Source organism: Tauraco erythrolophus, chromosome 12 (genome assembly GCF_009769465.1).
Source record: "Tauraco erythrolophus isolate bTauEry1 chromosome 12, bTauEry1.pri, whole genome shotgun sequence".
Classification (NCBI taxonomy): domain Eukaryota; kingdom Metazoa; phylum Chordata; class Aves; order Musophagiformes; family Musophagidae; genus Tauraco; species Tauraco erythrolophus.
In genome coordinates this window covers 652907-668090 of record NC_141476.1, presented here as the reverse complement: position 1 = coordinate 668090, position 15184 = coordinate 652907, and the positions used below count along the sequence as shown (strand labels likewise).

Here is a 15184-nt window from a genome sequence, read left to right as displayed (position 1 = left end):
CAATATTACGAGACAATTTACTCCAGGATAATATTAGGACACTTCCTTCAGTTGGATGATTGCTGTTTCCATCATTCTGTTGATTAACCCTGAAGAGCAAGAGTGAAGAAAACCACAGCCACCTGCTGGGATGCTGCCTGCTATTCGAAACGTGCCTTCCAGACGGACAGACCCAATTCACCCGGTGCACAAAACCTTCCAGACAACGGACAGCAATGTTCAGCCTCGGGATTGTACCAAACCAGCCATGAAATCGATGCTGCCAGCTCGTCAGGAGCTGCTGGTGCCCACAAACGAGTCTAACAGACCTACCCAACAGGTGCTTTCTTGCTTTCACAGAATTCTTCTTCTGGGAGCCAATTCCCATCTGTTGGCTCTGGAAAAGGGGGTTCATCATGGACATGAAAATACAACTCTAGTTTTGTCTTCAAGATAGTTTGTCATTTTGTCTCTCCTACCAAAACACAGGTCCAGTATTGTCTATATGGAAAAAATACACTCACTGTTCGAATAAACGAGAATACGTATGCTACTACCAGTCTGGCAACGTGCACCGACTCGCACAGAATAGCACGGCAAGAATTCCTTTTTCCACCTGCATTTGCGACATTACATCCCAGCTCACATATTTATGCCGCACCAACTACCAACACATCTATGGTCTGCTTCCACAGAAAGAGACAGAAGTGAGACAACACACAGCTGAAAACCAGTTTTTTAAATCTCATAGTCACGCAAGAAGGCTTTGAAATACACAGGAGCTTTCTATAACCAAGGGTTGATCAAAGAATGAGAATCAAATACTTAGATTCTACAGGAACCATTCCAAGTTTTGCCAGGGTCAGCGCTCTCCTGTCCCATAAAGCGGTGAGCAGATGCTGCCACCGCAGTGCATCACCGTGCTCCCACCGCAGGTAACTGCAAAATTCTCGCACAGGTTCAACAAAGACAGCGGTTCCAGCGGCAGCTGAGGGCACTCAGACACACAGCTGAGTCCGCACCTTTCGCAGCACGTGGGAGGTGAGCAAGCCAAGTTCATTATCCCACTTGAATGGCAGGGCTTTCCCTTGCTATCAGCGCTGTTGAGGCACAGAGCTCAGCAAAATCTGTAAAATCAATGTGAGCAGCAAGAGACGCAGCCCGGGACCCGGCCTGCTTGTGTGAGCTGGGCCAGCGCCGTGCGCAGCGTGCCCACGCTGCTCCGCAGACACCGAGCCTGGGAGCGGGACGCTCTGTGTGGCACTGGCCAGCAAACCACACTAACGCTAGCTACAACTTGGAAAACACTGTGAAAAGGTGGAGTGTCAGTGTGCCAGGGACGTAAAACACGGGCACACGCAGTCTGCGCAGCCGCAGCCACCCTCACAGCTGGTGCCACGGCACTGTCACCACACTGAAAATACCTTGCGGGGTGCCAGCTGCGGCGTAGAAGACCAAACATGCCCAAGTGGTTCTCTCTGCTTCAGCTTATTTTTAAGTTCTCACCAAAGAAGCCATTTCACAGAAGCTTTCTCCAGTATGTTTATGACCCAGATTCCATGGGTTTCATTCTATATTTTCAGGCTTGAATCACAAGTTAAAAATAAACTGATGGAATAAACCCCACACCTTCCCTCTCTGAGACACACTGTCACGCAGACTTCTCATGTGCGGGCAGGGCGATGCTTCCGAAGGCTTAACGGCAAGAGCAGCGCTTCAGGCATCCTGCGTGGCATTAAAATGCCACAGCGGGAGCGGAACGTACGTAGGAAAACGAGAACTAACAGAGCTGTTGTGTTTACATGTACAAATCCCGGGCAGGGAAAGGGTCGCGACGCAGGGATCTGAAGGAGAGAGGGGCAGGGAAAGCAGTGCCTCTGCAGCATCACGCGGTTCACACTTGGTCACACTGACGCCTCACGGTCACGGAAGACATTCAGGGCGGCCTGTCTCTTTCTTTCTGTGTCTCCTGCAAAAAAGTTTAGCAGCTATTTTTTTATTTATTTAAAAATCAATTCTAGTGCTGGAAACAAGCCAGAAGACAAGGGAACTCAGTGCTTTTTATAACAAGAATAAGAAGGCAACGGCCACCCATGGTTTGCCCCCACAGGCCCACGGATTCCCGCAGCCGCCGCGGGACCCCCCGGCCGGCGGCAGGGGGCGCTGCGGCCACGCGCAGGCGCGGCGCCCGGCCCGGAAGCGGAAGGCGCGGGCGGCGGCGGCGCGTGCCGGTGGCGGTACCGGTCGGTGTGCGGCGGGCCCCGGTGCCGCGCGGCCCGGCCCTGAGCGCCCGCCGCCGGCGGGGCATGGCGGAGGCGGCGGGTCAGGGGCCCGACCCGGGCCCGGCCGAGGAGGGCGCGGAGCTCACGGCCGTTATCGGCGCCACCGTGCCCACCGGGTTCGAGCTGACGGCGGCCGCGGAGGTGCAAGAGAAGCTGGGCTCGGCCTCCAGGATCAGCAGGGACCGGGGCAAGATCTACTTCGAGGTCCCGGCGCGGGGCCTGCCGCAGGTCCGCTCCGCGCCGCGCTCCCCGGCCCCGGCCCGCCGCCGCCCCCGGCCCCGGCCCGCCGCTGCCCCCGGCCGCCGCGGCTCTCTGCGTTCGGCCCGGCGGCGGCTGCGGCCCGGCTGCCCCTGCAGCTGCGGCCGCGACCGGACTAGCGGCAGTTGTACTGCAGAGGACGGGCCCGGGCCCGTCCATCACCAGAAAATGGGATGAAAACCAGTTCAGGGCTCTGCCCTGGCTGGCTCGGTCTCGAGAGCTGCGTCCGGGGCTGTGTTGTGTTTAAACGGGCCGGGGAAGCCGAAGACGGAGCTTGAGCCCGTGCAAAGTCCTTCCGCCTTCGCGCGTAAAGCGACAGCCCCCGTGTGAACACAAACGGTGGGAAAATGCGATCCCTTAAATCGAGCCGCGAGGTGGCCGTTCTGATCACCATAAACGCAGTCCCCGGCACGCGTGCTCTAGCGTGACGCTGTGGCTTCTCCTTCCTTCTAGGTGCATCGTTTGAGATCGGTGGATAATTTGTTTGTGGTGGTGCAGGAGTTCAAAGACTACCAGTTTAAGGAAAACAAGGTGAGTTGCTCCCTTCTTGTTTTCCAGTCAGTTACGGGCTCTGGAGTGTTTAGTTCATTTAAGGCTGGTTTCAGGAAGTACCGTGTGCCATGAACAAGGGGCTTTTTGTGTCATTTGTGACACTATCCCAGTTCCTCCCGGCTGGCCTGTGGACTGGAAGTGCAGTCGTGTTGTCTGACACGCTTGGGCAAAATCCACCGTGCTCGTGGGTCGCACTTTGGACAGCACAGTGTCACTGTGGTCTCTTGATTCAGCGTTAGCTGCTGATTTGACGAGATAAGTGACGAAATTCTGCGGGTGGTGGAACCTAAAAGTGAGGGAATGACCTCAAAGCACAACTTTTTTGTCTTTTAAAGGAAGATGCTCTAAGGGATTTGGAAGATTTGGTTAAAACACTGCCTTGGACCGATCCGTTGAAAGTTTGGGAGCTAAACAACAGCTTAAAAAAGAAAAAGACAAAACGCAAAAAACATCCTCTGCAGAGTTCTGCAAGCAAAGAAAAGCTGGCTGACGGTGGAGAAGAGGAGGGAACGGATCAAAAAGACGCTGGCAGACAGGAGGACTGTGCCCAGCACGCTGCAGGGGGGGAACCCGCTGGTGGCCGGGATACAGAGGAGACAGGAGGAGTGGCACCCCGAGATGGGGAGGAGGAGGATGACGAAGGATCGGATGCCAAAGACGAATTGCAGGCGGGTTCTGGGAGCGAGGCCATGGCTGGTGACGGTCCGACGGGCGAAGAGGCAGCGAAGGTGTTGAAGTTCCGTGTTACGTGCAACAGAGCAGGAGACAAGCACAGCTTCACGTCAAACGAGGCTGCCAGAGACTTCGGCGGTGCTGTGCAGGAGCACTTCCAGTGGAAAGCCGACATGACTAACTTCGATGTGGAGGTACGGTGATGTGCCTGGGAATACCGATTTTCCTGCTGTAAACATGCTTCTTCCTTAATTCTGATCTTAGACATCTGCAGAACGTCTTCAAAAGGTGACTCTGGAACTGAAAACCAGTAACACTGAAATCGCGGCGTTCGTTTCACTGGCACGTTATGTGCATCCTCAGGTCCCACCACTCGCTGCTGCTTTGGCTGTCCATAATAACGACCTCTTTTGTGACCCAGTGTGGGCACCTCTCCTCCCCTCGGATCTCTTTTGTTCTGCAGACAGGGCTGTCTTCTCCCCGTGTTACCTGACTAACATCACTACACCCAGTACCGCTGTTTGCCCTCTCCCTCTGGTACCCAGTGTTCCCTCCTCCTGTAGTGACTGGTCTCCTTCATGTTTACATATAGCGTAGGTGCCTTCTGCTTCACTTTCACCTTCGTTAAATGCTTAATCCGTTGTTTTATACGAGCGTAAGTTAACGGAGGACGTTTCATCTAGAAGCCGTAGGTTATGGCTGAAAGGGACAAAAGGGTTCATATTAACTGCCCTGTGCTTATTTCTTGTCTTGGGGAAGGCAGAGATTGGGAAGGACGTCCAGCAGACGTGTCCATCAGTAGTGTGGGACCACCGTTTTTGAGGGGAAGGAAAACAAAGATTTTCTTGCAGGTCTCTTACAGGCTGGCCCAGTGTCCTGTAACAATATTTTCACCTTCCAAATAAACATGGTGGAGGCGACCAGGAATGTGGTTTTCACTGCTGCTATGCAAATGCTTCACTGTGACTTGCAGGACTTGCCCGACGTCCCCCCCATACTCACAGAAAAAACTTGTAAAGAGTCAGAGTAATGGTTACAGCGCTTTTTAAAGTCTTGTGTGAGATTCTGTGTGAATGAGAAAAGGTCCGAATGCTCTCCGGGATTCTGTCCACTGTTATCACCACAAAAGGTGCTTTGCTTCTCTTCCCAGAATGCTTTTGCTGTACCTGTTTCCTGGTTTTTAAATTACCATCTCTGTTTCTCCTGAAATTGAGTGCTTAAGTTCTCTTGTAGGTTCTGCTGAATATTCACAATAACGAAGTAGTGGTGGGCATTGCCCTAACCGAGGAGAGTCTTCACAGGAGAAATATCACACACTTCGGCCCCACGACTCTCCGCTCGACTCTTGCTTACGGCATGCTGAGGTCAGTGCGCTTTCATCGTTTTGGTTTATTCTGTTAACAAGTCATTTTGTTCCAGAAATTAGTCCTTTATCTCCCCCACTGCTGCCTCAAAAGCCGTTTCTGTTCATTACTGAAAAAGGCAGTGTAATTGCAGAAACGTGTGCTTTGTAATTATCAGTGGATGCTTTCCATCTCAGAAAACGTAGGCTGCGATTAGCCAGTTTTCAGAATGCTGTTATCGTGTTCTTGGAAGTGTTTCGCTGTATTGCTGCTTATCAAGTGCTCGTTAGTGAATGGAAAAAGTAATCATGCAGAAGTCACTGGTAGAAGGGTAGAATCAGGGTGATTAAAACAGTCCTGTTTTCCTTCCTTACAGAAATTCACATTTTTAGGACTTTTCTCACCATGTCTTTTTTTCTGTCCTCAGGCTCTGTGATCCCCAGCCCACAGATATCATAGTTGATCCCATGTGTGGGACAGGTGCAATACCAATAGAGGTGATTCTTCCTTTATTTTGTAACTTAATAAAACTTGGCAGTATCTGCAGCTGAGTAATATGTGCAAGTTTTCTTGGTAATTACTGAATAGCCAACTCCAAAAGTATCTCACCAACTCTTAAACGGGTACAAATAGGATTTTTCTAAATGGCCTCATTTTCCTTCCCAAAGCTGTAGCAGGAAGAAACTAAACCCAAAAGTATTTTAAGCTTTTTAAGATGCATAATAGCTGTAACAGATATCTGCTACAAAGTTTAAAACCATTGATGTCGGCTTCCCGCTGCCTTGTTGTGTCGGGTCATGTTCGAATGATTCTGCTCGGCTGCTCTGGTGGTGCTTTTCCCAGTTAAGCAGTGTTGATGCTGGTGTTGCCTTTTATCAATGTTTCCCCCAGGGAGCTGCAGAGTGGCCTAGCTGCTACCATATTGCTGGGGATAACAACCCACAAGCTGTAAAGAGAGCAGCAAACAACATCTGTTCTTTACTGAAGAAAAACGAGAGTAAGGAAAGGTGAGAAGAGTCCGAGTGATTTACTTTTCCTGTAGTGTTGTATGTAAAGAAATCTGTTTTGCATTGATGCATTTCACTGTCTTGTTATATTTTCCTATTTATTCTTCTGCTCACATTATAGATCTCAATTTAAAAGTATTTTGTGAGATAAAGATCTTTGCGTTTGCAGCAGCACTTCCTTGGGCATACCCTTGGACATCATTCAGTGGGATATTTGCAATCTCCCGTTGCGGACTGGTTCTGTGGACATCATTGTGACAGACATGCCATTTGGAAAGCGGTGAGTTGCCGCGGCTGGGGTTACTGCGCGCTGCTGCTGCACGGGCTTGCCTGGCCATGGTTTGCATCATCTCTAGTTAATTACTTAACTGGGCCTAATTAAGAAGCGTTTACATTAAAAATGCACATTGAAATTAGTAGTAAATGCGGTTCTGAATGAGCTGATCCATGTCTGAAAGACCTATCACAAAGGGGATCTCAATTCATTTTGCAGGATAGGGTCGAAGAAGAAGAACTGGGATCTCTATCCAGCCTGCCTGACGGAGATGGGCAGGATCTGCACGCCAGGGACAGGCAGGGCTGTGCTGCTTACGCAGGACAAGAAATGCTTTGCCAAGGTATGTTCTGTGAGAGAAAGTCAAACCTATTTGCACCTGAAATATACTGATAAAAAAACATAAGCTGATTTCATTACAGAAGAGGATCTATTTTTAAAGCAGTAATTAGTAGCTTTTAAATGCCGGTTTGGACCTGAAGAGTCATTTGACTTCTCCATAAGATGTGATTTAGAATAATCAAGAATAATTTCTAAAGCAAATTTGCCCTTATTATCTTGTCTTGAAGCTGCCACCACTCTCTGGCTCTCTGTTTTGGATTGCAGGCCTTGTCACGAATGGGCCACATCTGGCGCAAGGCTCAGACAGTGTGGGTGAACGTGGGGGGGCTTCACGCTGCAGTGTATCTTCTGAAACGCACCTGGGAGACGGCAGAAGAGAAGAGATCGTTCTGGTAACCTGCGTGGAAGGAGGCCAGAGACTCCTCCAGGATAGCAGTCTGGTAAAGCAGACACCTGAAAGCGTAGATCTGCTGGGTCTGAAGGAGAAATGCCCAACAAACCTACGCAGAAGTTGTGCAACATGAATGTTAAACCAGGGATCAACTTGAGAGCTACCAGCTGTGCTACGTGTTCTGAAACCTTGTTATTTAAATCACCTCTCTCCTCCCCGCCACCCAAACTGAAATTGGGTCGTGGAATTCGTGCTGCTTTCCTTTGCCTGAGTCTTCTCTACCATGCCCATTGCATTTTTCAGTTAAATGTTTATTTCCTCCGTTCATAGCAGCAAACACGTTGAGACAGCTTTGGAGGTAACAGTGAGTTTGTTTCCCAAGCTGTAGAAATTGTGCATGTATCTTAAAATGGCTAACGGGACTGCTAAGAGTGGCATCTTGAAGGGTTTGGAGGTAGTATCTCTTTCATGTAGGATTTGTCCAAATGGGAGTTTTCTACTTAATACCATTGCCCGAATGTAAACTAAGATAACAAACCATTCTCTGGTTTTCATGGTCTCGTAAGCAAATGGCAATTAGTAAACATGTACTGATGCTAGTTTTCCTTACCTGTTACCTCAGCTTAGTGCTAATTATTAGTAAATGTCTAATCCATATTTTAATGCACCACTGCTGTGGTGAGGGGGGTAACACACACAACACAGCCTTAGCAAACTGTCTATAGTTACTGTTTGAGAACAGAGATACTTTTAGCAATTGTATTCAGAAGTTCATGTTTTCAGTGACTACTGTAGACACATCAAGGTGGCAAGATGTTTAAATTTGTTAGGAGATTTAACTGCTGTAGTTACGCCACAATATTTACAAGAATATATTACCTGTTGAATAACTTGAAGTTGCAAATATTTTTTTTCTTCTGTAAATGTAGTGTGATTTCTCAGGCCTCTTACTCTGTGCTTATCAGAGGCTGAAAACACTGGATAGCAGTTTGCCATTTTCATTAAGGTGTTCTCATGCTAAGAATGTGTAAGTGTTTAGGGTGAATTAACAAGTAGTAAGGTTTTAGAAGTTTTGCATAGGAGATGAGTCTTGTGTTCTTTTTCTGGTCTGTGTCCAGTAAAGGGTAATGCAGCCTTTTGTTTACTACACCGTTGTCTCTCTGGATGAAACAGTGCCAGCAGCGTCTGTTTAATTCGTTCCCGCCCTGCACGGTTGATGCGGCGGCGGCGAGGTGAAGCACACGGGGGTTGCACGAGGTGGTAGCTACACACTCCTGCTCCAGTGAGCTCTGCAGCTTAACCCGGGTGTGTTACCTTCTCAGAGTGCACCAATGCCTTGGTGCTGTGCTTTGCTACTGTTGATACCTTTTTTAAAGGAAAATGAAGCACGGTAATGTTTTTAAGACCTTCTAGTGTGCGTTTTGAAATATTTTTTTTTTCTTGAATTAAAGATTAGAACGACATTAATAAAACACCAGTCATCCCTTCTGGCCTGAAAGGTGATAAGGTTATGTTTTGGGTTTTAAACCACAGCTAACATTAAATAGATTCAGATCAGTTGGATGCGACTTAGAAAACGACTGTAGATGCCCCATCCCTGGAAGTGTTCAAGGCCAGGTTGGATGGGGCTTTGGGCAACCTGGTGTAGTGGAGGGTGTCCCTGCCCATGGCAGGGGGTTGGAACTGGGTGATCTTTGAGGTCCCTTCCAACCCAAACCGTTCTGGGATTCTAACCTAGCCTTTATCTAAGATTATTGATGACCACAGAGAACTTATATTTGATTTTCAGTACTAGTCACACTAAATGCTGCACACCATTTCTTACAGTACCCGATGTGAATTTACTGCTTTCCTCTCCCAGAAGGAAAGCAGGCAAAGTGATTTCTTTTGACCAAAGGCCAGCAAGCGAGCCTCTCCAACAGCTCGTGCACATTCAGCTGTACTGGAAAAAAAATGGAACTGACAGATGATGGCTTCGCTTGTGTCATTCTCATACTTTGCACATACTTCTCCCTCACGGACAGCTCAGAAACCACGAAAGGGCCCCTCATACAAGTCTCGTTGCAGAATGTGAGGTATTCTAAAAGAAAAAAGCTGCTAAGAGGTGTAGAGACATCCAGGGAAAAGGGCTGCCTTGTTCCTTTCAGCACTGCAACCTGCAAGAACTGCAGAGAAAAACGTGCTTAACTGCCTTCGTGCATGAAATGTTGTATTTCGAGGGGTACTTGACAAAGCAAAACACCTGAGGAAGATTACCCATCTTTCCAGAAAGGCTGAAGGAGTTTGTTCCAACGGTTTGCAAAAAGCCTGCCCGGGACGGCTGGAGGGGAGCACCGCTGGCAAAGATTCATAGATTCATAGATTTCTAGGTTGGAAAAGACCTTAGAGATCATCGAGTCCAACCATCCCTAATCCCATTAAACCATATCCTCAAGTAGCTCATCCACCCTATTCTTAAATACATCCAGGGATGGGGACTCAACCACCTCCCTGGGCAGCCTATTCCAGTGGCTGACAACCCTTTCAGAGAAGAAATACTTCCTAACATCCAACCTGAATCTCCCCTGACTAAGCTTATGCCCATTTCCTCTTGTTCTATCACCCGTCACTAATGTAAAGAGCCCTTCCCCTACCTCCCCACCATCTTTTCTCAAGTATTTATAGGCCATAATCAGGTCTCCCCTCAGCCTCCTCTTCTCCAGGCTAAACAGCCCCAACTCCCTCAGCCGCTCCTCATAAGTTTTATTTTCCAGCCCCCAGGCGGGCCCGTCAGAATTCCCTGGCTGCAGCTCCAGCACGCTTCTCCCGCCACAAACCAGCGCCCGGAGGTTCGGTTTACCAAATTTTTCAGGTTTATTTTCAAGCAGGAGCGCGGACGAGGGCGACCCGTCACACGGCGGCGCCACCTCAGCGGGGCGGCGCTTTCTCCACACAGCCGCGGCGACGCGCACGCGCGAAGGGCGGGAATCACGGCGGCCCGGCGGCGCGCATGCGCGAGGGGGCACTCCGTGCCCCCTCGCGCATGCGCGCCGCCGGGCCGCTGTGGGTATGTCGCCACCGGGGCCACTGCCCGGTCCGGAGGGCGACGGGCCGTGCTTGCGCTCCGTCAACACGCGCGAACTCTCCGAGGTCGTCTTCAACAACCGCAGCCCCCGTTCCGTTCTCCCGGTCTGGGTGGATTTCGAGGGCAGGCCGCGGTCCTACCCGGTCCTGCAGCCGCGCACCGGGCGGATCATGCACAGCTACCGGGGTGGGTGCGGCCGCGCCGGGATGGGGCACCGGGCGGGTGCGCTGGCGGCGGCGGGGCTTCCCCTGAGCTTCCTCGCGGGTGCGGGGCCGGCGGCCAGAGGCCGCCCGGGGGGCACGGTCCTCCCTGGATCGACAGCCCCCGGTGGGGCAGGCGGTGGGCGCCAAACCGGAGAAGAGGCCGGTTCCGTACGGCTGCCCCTAAACCCGCCCTTCAAAACGCGCCCGTAACTGCTGTTCGCGCCGTGTTCTCTCCCAGGTCACCTCTGGCTGTTCCGGGACGCGGGGACCAACGATGGGCTCCTGGTCAACCAGCAGGAGCTGTTCGTGGCGGCTCCCAACGTGAGCAGGGCGGACATCACGCTGCCAGGTAACGCACAGCAGGGCGCCGGTGCGGCGGAGACACGTTCGTTCTGCACCTGAGCAATTTGGGCTTCGGCGTAAGGATCGAGTGAGAAATCGAGTGCTTAAATCCCGGAGTCACAGAATGGTGTGGGTTGGAAGGGACCTCAAAGATCACCCAGTTCCAGCCCCCTGCGATGGGCAGGGATGCCCTCCACTACACCAGGTTGCTCAAAGCCCCATCCAACCTGGCCTTGAACACTTCCAGGGATGGGGCAGCCACAGCTTCTCTGGGCAATCTGTTGCAGTGCCCCACCACCCTCAGAGGGAAGAAGTTCTTAGATCTAATCTAAATCTGCCCTCTTTCAGCTTAAATCCATTACCCCGTGTCCTGTCACTACACACCCTTGTAAAAAGTCCCTCTCCAGCTTTCCTGTAGGCCCCATTTAAGTACTGGAAGGCTGCAATAAGATCACCCCGGAGCCTTCTCTTCTGCAGGCTGAACAGCCCATAATAAAATAAATAAATATACTACTACTAATATTATAAAATCTGCCTCAGAACCAGGCAAGGATCGTGAGGGTTTCTGGATAGAGCTGTGTCGTCTCAGCGTATTTATTAGCACTACTGATGCACCTCTTGTTTTACAGATGTCTCTGGTGGGTTTTGTAGGGCCCCTCATGGCAGGAAACAAGGTTTTTTCCTCTTTCTAGTGAGTCTCGTGCGTTGTGAGTGACGCTGCTGCGTGTTGTGTTCTGTAATGGTGTTCTTGCACAAGTGCTGTCTGCGCTGGAGGCAGCAGCTCAGGAGAGCCCCGTGACAAGTTGTGCGTGTTTGTTTTTAACCCCAGTGTTCACCCTGAAAGAGAGATGTCTCCAGGTTGTTCGCAGTCTGGTCAAACCGGTGGACTACAGGAAACTGGACATTGTTCAATCGTTATATGAAGAGCTGGAAGATCATCCTGATATCAGGAAGGACCTTCAGCGGCTTTCCCTGGAGAGAAGTGAAATGTTGAGGAACGGAATTCTGGAATAACGTGATTACTCACTCCAGACTTTTCAAATAGAAGACCGCTGAGTTTAAGCAGGAATAGTCACCGCGAAACATGCCAAGAACTAACGTCTGTATTTTAAGTTCTGAAACATAAACTCAGTTAAGTTGCGGAAGGCCTCCCGTGACAGTGAGTCAGATCCAAAAGACAAGCATCACGTGGAAGTACGCCAGATTCCTGATGGTTCCGTTCTGTTCTTTGCTACGCATTTTGCAAACCGATGACTCCAGAGGCCTCGTGCAGGTGAAGCTCGGAGAAGTTTTATTTGGACTGTCTCAGAACACTGCATAGGGACATAAGATCAGGTCATCTCTGTGGAGAATGCGCATACAGATCAACTTTCTTTGTGTTAGAGAGTAAATTACAGCAGGGATTAATTTAATCCAGACTCTAACGATTATAAGTGGCAGACCAACACCAGTTTTGCTTGAATAATGTGGTTTTGATGGAATTTCACACTTAGGCTAGATTTGCCAGTGAATCACAGTGCAGGGGGTGTTTGTGTACGTGAGGGTTTCCACCTCCACCTTCTGAGGACCTGACCTGAAATGTTACGTTGGTGGAAAGATGACATTTGTAAATGCTTGGGGTTTTCTCTGCCTCTTACCTTTGCATTTATAAACCCCTGTCATACCAACCCTGAGGCTGACACACACTCACATGGATCGTGTCTTGAATGCCTTATTTGTCTTTCATGATGGGATTCTTGCCCGGTTGTTGTCAAGGTGATCCAACCTAGTCAGCCGTGCAGACTGGATCCTAGTTTTGGGATGTCTTTCTGCTGCACAGCTACTTCCCCGCTGCCTGCGCAGGCGTATCGGGTAACATTCCTAGAAGGTAGATGCTCTGAGTCCTGCCTTTTCCCACTGCAATGCAATAGTTCGGGTTGTAGTGGGAGGCCTTTTCAGGGAGCATGGACCACTCAAGCTAAGGAAGATGTTTCAGCTCATATGGGCGTATTGCTAGATCCAGCTCACACACTGATCCGTGCTTATTGCAGGCTAGATGAGCAGAGAAAACGTTTCTTTACCCATTTTCTGTTCCCCTGTACCTCAGTTAGAATGTGTATTGGTGTGAACGTGCACATGTCGTTGCAAGCAGCATTGCTTTCTGCAGATACGCGAGTCGTCCACCAAATGACAGGTGTAGTGCTGTTCAGTGTTCAAAGCAGGTTGGTAGGAGATTATAGCTGGTTATTTCCGTGGCATACGTCTCTTTCCAGTTACATGTTCTCAGAAACACCTGTGAAACGAAGAATATCAATGTGTTCTGTAAGGATGAAAAGTCTCCCCTCTTTGTAGTCTTGTTTTTCTTACATATTTGAAGTGTATGAATTGATCTTTGTCATAAAAATGTAAATCCATGCTAACTTTTTTACTCTGATTCTATCAAATAACTTCACGGTGCTTGTGACTATGTATTCCTGCAATACTCCTGAAAGTCCTTCTGTTTGATCAGTGATGTGAGTCCCAGGACAGGAATTTTACAAACCCTGCCGTGGTTCTTTAGCTTTAGCGTTTCGTTTCAGCACGGATGCTGTCCTGGCACAGCAGGCCAGCTGCTCTCCATCCCTTCCTGAGGTGGCAAATGCCTCGTTCGCAGGACAGAGGCCAGACAGGGACCGTTAGATTCCACAGCAGGCAGCTGGCACTCAGTTAGGTACGGTGGCATCTGACGTTTTCAGTTCCAAAGTACGTCATTTGGATCTAGCTTCACAACTGTATACTGTCATTTCATTTTGCCAACAGTAGTTGACTACTCTTTGTGCAGCCACTAAGAGGAGGAAGTACTTTATTTTTAAAATTATGCCCCTTGCTTAACGTATAGCAACAGGCAATCCATGCCTGAAATTTTATACTTTCCTTAGACAAGAAACAAAGGAAATTCTACTTCCATTTTGCAAACAAACACCAAGTCTGGTGCAGAGCCCTGTTCACGCAGCTGCCTGCCCTGTTCCTCCCACAGCGGTTTTGCAATGACAATACGCGTTCTCGTGATATGCACTCTGGAGCTACTTGGCTAATTTTAGCTCTCATGTACATCTAAGTGTTGATTTTCTTGTTGACAAATCACGAAATACCTTCTTTTCTTTTTTGTTTCCCCCCCTCCTATAGATCAGTTTTAAAAACTTAGCAACTTCCTCTCTAAGATGAGAAGCACTTGAAAATCTCCCTCACAAATATCTGACAAGGTTTTGTTTTTACACACCCCGGTGTCACACCTGGTGTTACATTTGATCCTCTTGCCACAGTCTGGCAGTGCCGTTACACGTGTTGCTGGTTCTGTCTTGCCTTTTTAACCGCATGGCAGTGATTGTGATCATGTTAAATAACACCTACATTTAGCTGGGCTGGTTGTGAGGGTCCACTTAGTGAATGCTCAAAAGATCCTACCATGGACTAGTCCAGTAATAACATCAGCACAGCTGTGTGTCTTTTTTTTTTTACTTACAGGCATTCTAGCATAAACCCAATTTGATTATGTATTACTTGTCATTGGAATGGAATAGGTCATAATATTTCTGATGTCGTTTGGTTTTCACTCTTCAGCCAAACCCACGGCTGGAGTATTCAAACTGCAAGGCACTGACGGACGTAAGGAAGTCTGACATAAAAGCCTGTTCCATTAGAGTTGTTAAAGCAGGTGCAGAAATGCCATACTAGAAATTTGTGGTCATTAAAGAACTCTTACTGATAAAACATGTTTTTAAAAATTAAATAACAGAGCCAGATGTTATAGATAGATAAACTTCTGGAGAAATGCTTAACAAATGCAAGGAAGAGTATTTCTTCTGTTCTGGAGTGCGCCTTCAGGTCAGAATAAAAGCGACCGGAGAAAACCCCAGCTGGCTCTTAAGACGTGAACGCTGGAAAATGGAGCCTCCGACTAGTTCCTGCGCTGGATGAGTGATGAGTGACAGTTGTCATTTACTTGTGACAGCTACATTACAGCATGGGGTGGTTTTCAGTCAGTCACAGCACTGGCTCGCTTGGCAGCCGTGGGAGCAGCAGTGCCTTGTGCCGGAGTCAGGACCTTCAGAGATGCTCTGATCACGGTCCCATGGTGGAATCTAGGTATGGGTCAGAGGGACAGTAAGCGGGGAAAAGGGAGGGGAAAAAAAACCAGAAATTTAACTATTATTGTTGAAATAGCACTGCTGCTAAACCAGCTAGGTCCTGAGGCAATCCGGGAATTGTGATATTTTACATAATAATACACTTTGGATATTTTTGTTTAGGGTTTTTTTCTGTCTTTGAAACTTTCCTGGTCCCCGGCTGCACATCACCCGGCCCGGCGGGGAGCGCGGTTTGGGCGCCTCCCGGGGGCCCCACGTTTGAGCACCCACCTCCGTGCCCACGCGGGTGTCCGAAGCAGCAGCTGCGCCCTGCAGGGTGGGCACGGTGGGCTGAGGTCTGCCCGGCACGCCCCGCCGTGCCCGCGGGCA

At 49.4% G+C, this 15184-nt stretch overlaps 2 protein-coding genes across 2 annotated transcripts; both read left to right on the top strand.

Annotated features, from left to right (window-relative positions):
* The first annotated feature begins 2285 nt into the window (after positions 1 to 2285).
* Positions 2286 to 8503, top strand: THUMPD3 (THUMP domain 3 tRNA guanosine methyltransferase). The gene is made up of 9 exons (XM_086619249.1): positions 2286 to 2489; positions 2973 to 3050; positions 3407 to 3937; positions 4977 to 5107; positions 5514 to 5583; positions 5978 to 6093; positions 6263 to 6373; positions 6587 to 6710; positions 6974 to 8503. The coding sequence occupies exons 1-9, from the start codon at positions 2286 to 2288 to the stop codon at positions 7103 to 7105; spliced, it is 1497 nt and encodes a 498-aa protein (XP_086475375.1). The 3' UTR covers positions 7106 to 8503.
* A 1645-nt stretch (positions 8504 to 10148) lies between these two features.
* VHL (von Hippel-Lindau tumor suppressor) lies at positions 10149 to 13168 on the top strand. The gene is made up of 3 exons (XM_086619004.1): positions 10149 to 10350; positions 10606 to 10716; positions 11539 to 13168. Exons 1-3 carry the CDS (start codon positions 10149 to 10151, stop codon positions 11721 to 11723), a joined length of 498 nt encoding a protein of 165 aa, XP_086475130.1. The 3' UTR covers positions 11724 to 13168.
* The last annotated feature ends 2016 nt before the right edge of the window (positions 13169 to 15184 follow it).